Source organism: Hippoglossus stenolepis, chromosome 8, assembly GCF_022539355.2.
Source record: "Hippoglossus stenolepis isolate QCI-W04-F060 chromosome 8, HSTE1.2, whole genome shotgun sequence".
In the NCBI taxonomy this organism is placed as follows: Eukaryota; Metazoa; Chordata; class Actinopteri; order Pleuronectiformes; family Pleuronectidae; genus Hippoglossus; species Hippoglossus stenolepis.
The window spans coordinates 16306858-16316977 of NC_061490.1; the positions used below are offsets into that span (position 1 = coordinate 16306858).

Below are 10120 nucleotides of genomic sequence, written 5' to 3' on the forward strand. Positions count from 1 at the left end.
GAAATCAGCAGGGAGCTGTGAAATGAAGTGAAAACAAAGAAGCGCCACGGTTTGGTATTCCCCTCCCTCATTCTCAGTCCTCCCGACCGCCGATTAGACTCATCACATCATAGTTTTAATTACTGTTATTCAGAATTCACATCAGCGCGTTCGTTACAACAGGCATTCAAAACAGCTCTGTTCAAATCTGCCTGATTGCCACGTCTGAAAATGTTTAACTAAGCCCAATGTTGCAGAGTCATATTCTACACGTCCTCTCTCTCCCTCTCTCCCTCTCTCCCTCTTTCCCTTCCACTGCTCACAGTTTATTTCCTGGCCGCTGCCCCCTTCAATCAGTGTCTCCAGCTCAACAGTGGTTCCCTCCTGAATACGGCCTCTAGTATTAGATTTCATTTAGATCTCATTTACAACATGGAATGGCGCTAGCAGCTCCCCGTGCAGCCATGTGATTACTGATGGCTTTTTGGTGGGAGGATGCTCATTTACCAACCCTGTTGGCTCAGGTTACCGCATCTGACGATCAGCTCTGGCCATTAGCGGCGAAATCAGAAGCTTTTCCTTTAATGGGGTTTATTGTAGCGATTACCAGTCCTTTAAGTGATCTTGTGTTTTGGGTGCACTTTGCCAGCAAAACAGCAGGTTGGGTGTCAGTCGGAGAACACACACAAGAACTCTGTTGTCTTTTCAACATCTGTAGAAACAGCTGCGTTGTATGTGTATTTATATATTTTATTCAGTAAGTATAACATATCCCATCTTAAGGCCTGTGCTGTTAAATGTAAACATTATTACTAAACTGTGTATTTTCTGCAGTGTTATGACAACACAGATCCCTCACATCATACATACGCACACTTTTCTTGTGCTAATTAAATACCACCTGCTAAATGAGGCTATTAAATCACTGTTAAAGGAAGATTTATACCTGACAGTGCTAATTGCTTGTTATATATTTCTATATTGCTCATAGATAAATCTCTCTTAAATGAGTTGTCTTCCTCGTGCTTATTAGGGATGTCACAATAGATCTCTAAGCCCCATATATCATAATAGAGAAATGTGACAGATTTTCATTACGAAGCTAAAAGAATGGATCACAGAATCAACTTAATCTTATCAATTATGTCCTTCAGTCTATTGCATCTATTCGCTTACTGCCACAGGCTGTAATTAAAATGACTTACACAAACGCTGCACTGTCTCAGCTGATCTTTGGGGATATAATGTGCAGATTATCTTAGAAATCAGGTCAGAAATCTAAAACCAGCTCGTATTTAATTGTCCTTGGCTGCAACCAGTGCTCGTCCAACCAAGTTCAGACAATTGCTTGTTATCATAGACTGTATAAAAAAGATGGACAACGCATCTACACCCCCTATGACTTCAGAAATGAAGCCAAAATATCCAGGATGCGAACACCGCACACAGGTTGTGCATTAGCCATCAGGGATGGAGCTGCAGTCGCGAGGTCCTGTCAACAGGTGTTTGACCAATCGCGTCAGTCTCAGCTGTCAATCAAGTAACAAGTAACAAATTAAAACCAAACATCCTGGAATGAAAATTGAAAAAGTGAAAATATGAACAAACATCAGTGTTATAAGAACTACCTAAAATGACATATACCAACAAAGAAAACTTTTACTTTTTAGTTTTGCCCATGTCCCATCTACTAACATGGAGGAGGTGGGGTTTATGACCTGTACTGCAGCCAGCCACTAGGAGGAGATGGAGACGTATTAGCCGTCATGCCTCCATATACAGTCTCTGATCTTTATCTTACGAAGGCACTGCACTGATTTAAATGCTGAACTCAATTTACTGGGCACAAAGAGAACTACTCAGCCCTGTGGCTCTGTCCTGTTACTGAAAGACATCAATCACTCAGGAAACATCTAATGAAAGATGCTCACATATGAGTTTTCTAATTTTAACCTGTGTCTCTGTTAGTTTACTGCAATGACCTTTCAATGAGGACGTTCCAATCTGGGAAAACCACAAATGATAACTTTAAGGAGGTTTACCACAAAGTCGAATAAGCACTTCTCTGACCGAGTGTCAACAACGATTAAAGATAATTATGTTCATTAAGTGTCTAATAGGTGATCCAGTTTTCATCAAATATAGTATCTTGGATATTAGTGACCTATATTCTCTATTTGAGATATTATATTGTTTTTCTTACATTTGAGCTCAGACAGAAACCACTAAAGTTGATGACTACTGACCTACACACACACACACACACACACACACACACACACACACACACACACACACACACACACAGTAATACACAAATGCCCTAATCTTACATGCCCACCACATACATGAGCAGAGTGTGTATATATGCTAATGCTGTTGCCCCTTATGTTCAGTGCAAAGGTACAGTACACTGCACTTAGACATAAATAGAACATTAATCAGGTTTTTATTTTTATCGTTTTTTTATCAACATGACATTCAGATTCATTTGAGTGTCTGAACCTAATTATCAGGTGGATGCAGTCTGCGCTCCTGCTCCAAAATGTGTTATATACACACTCATACACACACGTGCACGCGTCAGACAATCACAATGTGCGCCATATCCCCCTTGTTCACACTAATAATTATGTGTTTATCTGTGACAGTTTAGTAAGAGAGAGGGGCTGCCTGTGTCGGTGTGTACGTCTGTAATGACACATTAAGAAGAGCCACACTTCAGAACCAGTTGCGTGAGATTCTCCGCTGTCGGCTGTTTGTGTCCTCAACACCACATTCCTCAGTCTGTCAGTGCCGGAGTTGCACAGCGTCCTGACCCCTCGGCTGCATGCTCGGTTACAGAGCGGTCAAAGCATTTAACCTGAGCGCCGCCGCTGCGTAGACCTCATTAGATCGGCCTGCGGAGCATACCAGAGGCGGCCATCTCCAAAACCAGGTGTCAGCCAGTCATTACTCTGCTGTCTGACCCACAGAGCAGCTGGAAATACTGTGGCACTATACATGGTGCTCAGTGGAAACACTGAGAACATCCTTGGATGCCATCAGTATAGTTCCTAATCAACTTCAGCTGACTTCTGTACAGACAGAAAATTGCCCCTCTGTCTAGTCTCCAGTCTCATTACTCAGGTGACTACAGAGGGTGCGTCTGGCCGCACGCGTGTCTCATGAGTGCAGGCATGCAGCGAACTGTCTGCCGGGTTGTGTTTTGGAGTAGACTTCAATGTTCTGTGTGTGTAACCCGTGACAGGATACCACAAAGTATTTTAAGACACCACCAGGTGCACATGCAGCTCGATTGGGAGGAGAGGGGGTTACAGTATATTCAGAGTGTATGTAAAAGTGCAGCAGTGTGTGTGTGTGTGTGTGTGTGACGGGGAATGTGTCACTTTATTAGAACAATGCGAGCTCTCTGATAACAGCTGCAGTCTGCTGTGGCACTGCTGTTGTCTTGTCTTTGGAGCAGACTAACCACATTTCAGTGGGAGTGAGACTGTCTGTGCTGATAGCTGCCTTTTGTTCCGTCAGGCTGTTTCACTCCACCAGATTCTGTCATGTTTTAGAAGCGGCCGTGATGTGCAACCCGATTACAGCACAATCAGTGGCTCAGATAAACTTCTCTTTTGAATTTAAACCCTTTCATGGTATAATCAACATGTAGAGAAATTATCAGGTGCAGATAGATGAAAACTAAGACATTGCTTTCTCTCTGTATTTCCAGATGAATTTAACCCTTTCGTTCCCAAGCTGGAGAAGAGCGTCAGTGGAAGCAGTCCGTCCAGGGATCGCCTTCTCCTCACCGTGACGATGCTCCTCCTGGCCGTCCTCTTCATCTCCTAGCAACGGCCATCCCATCAGCGTCACCATGCCAACTAGCCTTGGGAGGCTGTACAGTACCAGTGGGTGGGAGAGGAGGGAGGGGGTCAGGAGAGGAGAGTTAAGATACTTCAAATAGAGCAGAAGGCAAAGAGGAGCGAGACTTTGAAACAAGAGTTTTCAAGCATCGAAGTGTGATTGTGTGTTTGTACGTGCGTGTTTGTACGTGTGTGTGTGTGTGTTTGTGCAGCTGTGTGTTTGATGGACTGTGGTTTTGGTGGACTTGAAAGACCTTTGGTTGCTCTGTGTCACAGACTGAACTATATGTTGCATTGAAGTCAGCCTGTGCACACAGATGCAGGTTTGGTAGACTGTGTGTGTGTCTGTGTGTGTGTGTGTGAGAGAACAGGCCACAGGCTGAGCTTGTTGAATCATGCACGCCAAACAAGCATTTATACAACTGTAGCGGGGCGGGGCTGAAATCCTAATTTGAAAAAAAAAATGAAAAAAAAGGTACGTCGAGGCAACATGTGATGATTTTTCCCGGGATCTGATTGGCTAAAACACTTCCTTAGGGCTAGTTGCCATAGTTTCTTGCAGCAAGACTTAAAACTGAACTCATATGAACTGAATGAAATAGATTTCAGTAGAATTGAACTGAAATTGCCTTTTTCTTTTTTTGCATTGATGTTATCGTTGTTGATCTTGATGCTGGGAACTTGTCCCAGTCCACAGAGGGAATAAAAAAAGGAACCAGCGGACAAACTGCGCTGATCCTGCATCAAAGTAGGCGACAGGTCAAACACACCACAGACTACAGACCACCAGTGTTTTAGTTGCCATCTTCGCCCCCCCCGTGTCTCATCCTGTGTTCACCATCAGTCTCTAGAAGGCAGCAGGACTGGACGGGGCTCAGGAGGAAATTCAGAGCATTTTCAACAATTAATCATTCACTTAAATGTCGTTTTTGGGGGTGGGTGGGGGAGAAGGGGAGGAGGAACTTTAAATGTGCCATTGACACTGCAAGGATGTATCGATGTTATAAGTTGTCGTGTTACTTTTATTTACCCTCTTTATTCGGTTCGTCCTCCGTCATCTCAACCCAACGAAAGCACACGATGGCTACAGAGCAGCCATGGATATCTCAGCAATACAGCCCCTCCTCTCAACCGACCACGAGTCATTCAGAGAAGAAGAAGAAGAAGAAGAAGAAGAAGAGCAGGGAGGAGGGACGAAGGAGGAAGAACTGTCACTCACATGAGCATCAAAGGACAATTAAGAAGCTCTCTACTGGTCCATGTTGGTGTAGCAGCGTGCTCCGCCCATCTCATCTCTTCTCATTTGTCAGTTGCCACGTGTCAACAGTTTTTTTCTGTTACTGAATGAGTCTGTTTGTGCCTGAGAGAAAAAAAGAAAACCTATGTAGGAGTGTGCCACGTGTGAGTGTCAGAGAGCGAGTGAGAATATTTGAAATGGTACTAACAGCCTGAAAATACATCAACATACTGTACATCGTTTAAATATGAAAATGCAAAATAGTAAAAAAAAAAAAGCTAAAAAAAAAAATTCCAGAACACAACTAGAGCAACAAGTAATACATACAAACCAAGTGCTTTGGTGGGAAGGTACGACAACTCAAACTTCAAACAACTCTACCAGTCGGTTGCTTCAGAATAGCGTTTCCATAGCAACTAGCACCTTATTCACCATGGTTACCCTACCCTGCCAATGATAGACTCTAGTAGGGCATGGCTTACCATTGTAGCTGATAACAATGATGGGAGTGATGATTATGATGATGGACTGGGAGCCGACCGTTCGCCGACCAGGCCACAGCGGCGCCACGTGAGACGTTCAAGTACCCGTGTAAATGTCACAATGGACACAGAATGGAATTCCAATATCTTGAAATCTGCCGAGGTGAAATGTGATGTAAGCATTTTTACAAACTTGAAGCTCAGCTTTCTTTGTGGGCTCAGTTGTCTTTGTGGTTTTATTATTTTTTGTATGTTTTTTTTATGATTATGCTGTTGAGTTTGTTGTGGTGTAACATTGGTTGTCTTAAGGGGGGAGATGGAGGAGTTTAACAAATGGTAGGTTGAGCCATACGTAAACCTGGGCTGCACTCTGTGGTTCTCTTATCTAAGGGCCTTTTTGGTTTCATGAACTTTTTGGCTAATTTTCTTGTACATTTAGGAGTATTTACTCAGCCTGCTTTACCAATTTTGATCATTATTCAATCAGTTTCTTTTGCAATACTAATATTCAAAGGAAAACCATCTAAAACCAAGCTACGTCTTTATCAGAACCAGTTAACAGGTCTGGTCCAGGATGTGATCATTAACCTTTTTACACCAACAGGTCAAATGATCCAGTTATTCACAGTTTAAACCACAACGTGTGTGACAAGTGCAACCAAGCAGCAAAAGCCCATTAGATTTATAAGAATGTATTAATGGTTGTTGCCCTAACAAGAATTTACTTCTATGTAAACAAACAAGGATCCTGTAGAACTGGAGAATCATTGCGTTCGTTGGACTAAAGCACCGTGTGGAACCAGTCCAGGTGTAGGTATGGCTCTTGGTGGGAGGGTGAGGTCAGAAAGGTTTGGGTTCTGGTGTGAAAGGGAAGGGATGAAGTGTGTGAGGGTAAATCACTCTTCAAGAAGTTGCACTTAAGAACTTAGACACGAGAGCAAGAAAGTGTGTGCGTGTGCGTGCCCATCATCTGAATGTGTGCGTCTGACCGGGAGGAGAATCTGACATAATTTCTGTTCATTTGGCAACGTCATGTGTGCAGGAGCTTTAGCATGAGATGCTGTATGTCATGGTGTGTATAAGGTGTCAGTGTGTGTGTTCATGTGCGTGAATGAATGAGCGAGCGAGTGAGAAACGGTCTCTTTGTTCCTGCTCTTTCCATTTGTGCGTGTGTGTGTGTGTGTGTGTGTGCGTGTTTGAGCGAGTGCGACTGATTGTTGTCTGGCAAAACAACAAAAGCATTTAATAGTGTTGGAAACAACCATTTACAATCATGTTTACCTTTGACTGGAATGACTTTAAATGAACTTGAAAATAAACTGTAAACTGAACAAACCATAACAGAGGTTATAACAATGATCATGATAACAAAAATAATAAGCTTACAAATCTTACTTTTAACAAGACGTGTGTTTGGCTCTTTATTTCTAATCTGCCCTGCACCCTCCCTGCTCTGTCTGCCTTTGAGCATCTGAGGGAAAAAAGGCAATAAACATGGAGCTAATCCACGACAACAGATGGAGGGGTTGCGGGGAAGGTTTTACCTGGTATTCAGTTCTCTGTAGATAATGTTGTTTGTGAGCTCACAGATGTGATTTTTCCATATCAAAGCTGCTGGGGCGACGCGCTCTCCCTCAGCAGTAATACCTTTACACGCTCCGATTAGGAGAGATAAGCACTTCAATCACCAGCCCAACATTTGAATGACAATGGGACAGTCCGGCGGTGTGTGTACCTGCACGCCTGGACCGGCTGATGGAGGGATAAAGCCACCGCTGATGTCACAGTGAAGCCAGCCTCATTGTCTGTGATCTTATGCAACAGGTCTGCCATAAAGCTGGAGTTACAAATACTCCACTGACTGACAGGCCGGCACGGGGAACAAGATGGACAGATAGAGATCAGCAGATAGACGTGAGATTGAGACAAGGAAGATGATGCAAAAAGATAGTTGATGAAAGATACCTTCTGGGTGTTGGTAGCAAAGTATTTCACCGAGCAGTATTATAATATATTTAAGTATTAGTCAAAATCCATTTATTTTAATGTCAACCACTTAACGTCTGTATGGCTTTAAAGGTTTGTATTTCACCTTTTCATGGAGCTCATCAGATAAGCTAAGGTTGGACTCCTAAAGTGAAAACAACATACAAGTTTATAATAAATGTATCAAACCGTTCCTACTGCACAAACGACTCCTCTACTGAACATCTGCATTATGGTCTGGTCCACATCTAGTCACTTCATCTGTTTGATGAGCAACTAATAACAGCTATCTTGATATTGTGTTAAGAAAAATTACTTAATATTCATCAGGTCAAAGGATTACTTGGTTTCCTTTACCTGTTATTGTAAATAAGCTGTTTGATTAAAGTAAAAATAAGTAATGTGGAGGTGTTAAGGTGAGCTTTAATATTAATAAGCTTTAGCCCTTTTTTTTTTAACTGTCACAAAGTGCTTTAGGACATTTGAAAAGATGAAATGTTTCATATTTTCCAGACATTTGATATCATACGTTTATCTACATGATTATCTTTCTTGTCCAGTCCAAACCCTGGCTTTCCATCAGGCACAGGAGTATTAGCTGTTTGCTTTATGAACATCATGAATTGATGAATGACAAACAGTTGTTCTTCTCATCCTGCTGATCTACAGTTTTATACAAAAATGAGCATCATCATTTCCATTTGGAGACAAATGCATCACCAGCTCAGGATCCAGCCAGTGATTCAGACATTAACAACATTTGAAAAAATTGTTTTTTATGGATGAATAATAATGTGACTGACACCGCCCAACAAACCTTATTTTGCCAAAGTCTACTTCCCGAGAATCTCCCTGACTCACTTTAGGATGACCTCAAGCTCCCAGATATTGATTTAAAACTCCGAAAACAACTCAAACGCCCCTCCCTTCTTATGAAGCCATTCCTCATTAGGCTTACTGGGTTCAAACCCAACCCTGGAGGAACTGACGTATTACCAGTCATATAGAGTCAGAATCATTTATTTTCACTTCTATCCATGTAATCAACATTCACAAAACTCTGAACAACCCATGTTTAACGTAGAAAATCCAAATTGTACAAAATGCCCACTGCTTTGCCGCACACACACACAATTGTGAAATCATAAATCACAGCCTCCCTGTAAATCCCTGCTGCAGGAGGCGACGCTGACCACTTGGTGCCGCTGTTCGCTCACAGCTTTGGTTGTAGCGCGAGGTGCTGCGCCCTGATGGCTCTGCCTTGTAATCCTTTATCTCAACACGTACATCTGTTACAGCCACGGCAGCCATTGTGTAACTGGAGTCGCTGGGATTAAACATGCAGATCTATTTTAACGAATTATGATATAACGGTTTATTTGCAGGACTTGTAAGCAGGTGGGTTCATGGAGCGGGTTTGTAGCGATTTAGTTTGTACTGAGCAAGACCAAGGACCTGTACGCTCACAGACACACTGTTCTCTCACAGTGAAAAGAGAACAGTGCAGATGACTGTTCAACCTCAAGGTCTTCCAGTCAGTGGAATGAAGGCAGTTTGTCTGTCTGCATTCATTTATCACCATGAGTCAGGCCGGAGAGAAAAAGTTGTGCCTTCTCTGATTGTGTTGGTTTTTTGAGAGAAACCAACATTATGCACGGGCTGGCCTGTGAATATGAAACTGTTTTCAATAGGTTCTTTCTACCAATATCTAAAACACATAAACAAACACAATGTGTCTCTTTGGAAGGACGTCTGATGTTATGATTAACCCCGACTGTCTCCACTGCACAGTTAACCTTCAGTCATATAATAAAAGTATTATTAACTTTGAACTACAATAAACAGAAGGGGTGTAGCCCATGTCCTAACCCTCACAAGCAAAGAACACTTTAATGTTATATAAACACTGTTTGTCTTATTGATTATTACAGCATTGTTCCCAATGAAGTGAAACATGTTGTAAAAATGAGGAAAAACCAACGTGTGGTGAAATGGGCAATGTTTCAACACAAAAACTGAAAGTGTGAGTAAAAGAGGTCAAAGTTGGACCAAGAAGTCAGGCTGCAGCTGTGGTTGAGGTTTAAATTGGACAGTCTGGTCTCCTCCTGATAAATGGGACTGAAATAGATGTTTTTTTACACTTGTGTGATCATGTGACAGCTCATGCTTCTTCTATTGGTCGCGTTGTTTCAAAGATTTGGTGAGTGCCGTGTTATTAGAAGCTACAAATGGCCTAAGCTAAACCTGTTGTTGTAATTTGTACATTTACTCTAACGTACAATCTAAATACTTTACAACAGTGGTTCCCAATTGAGGGGTCGAGAACCCTTCATAAATCAAATATAATTTCAAACCAATTAAACATAGCATAGCATATTTAGCCATAATTGTTAGTAAAGATAAGTATTTCGTTTTAAGATAAAACCATGCAAATAAAAATGTTTCATCAACCATCATTGTGATTTTCTTCTGTGCCTCCTGACTGTGGGAGTGGTTATGACAGATTGACTATAGCATCAGTTGCAGCAGGTTCATTCATAGCACCATACTACATATGCACAAAAGAGATTTTTTTGCGAACT

General features: G+C 42.0%; 1 protein-coding gene across 1 annotated transcript in view; it reads left to right on the plus strand.

Moving 5' to 3' along the window:
- The window catches only part of efna3b (ephrin-A3b), a 60438-nt gene extending 53485 nt beyond the window's left edge, over window positions 1–6953 (plus strand). Inside the window, exon 6 of the mRNA XM_035164704.2 lies at window positions 3701–6953. Within this exon, the coding sequence (XP_035020595.1) occupies window positions 3701–3819 (119 nt within the window). The 3' untranslated portion in view covers window positions 3820–6953. The remainder of the gene's footprint in view (window positions 1–3700) is intronic.
- The last annotated feature ends 3167 nt before the right edge of the window (window positions 6954–10120 follow it).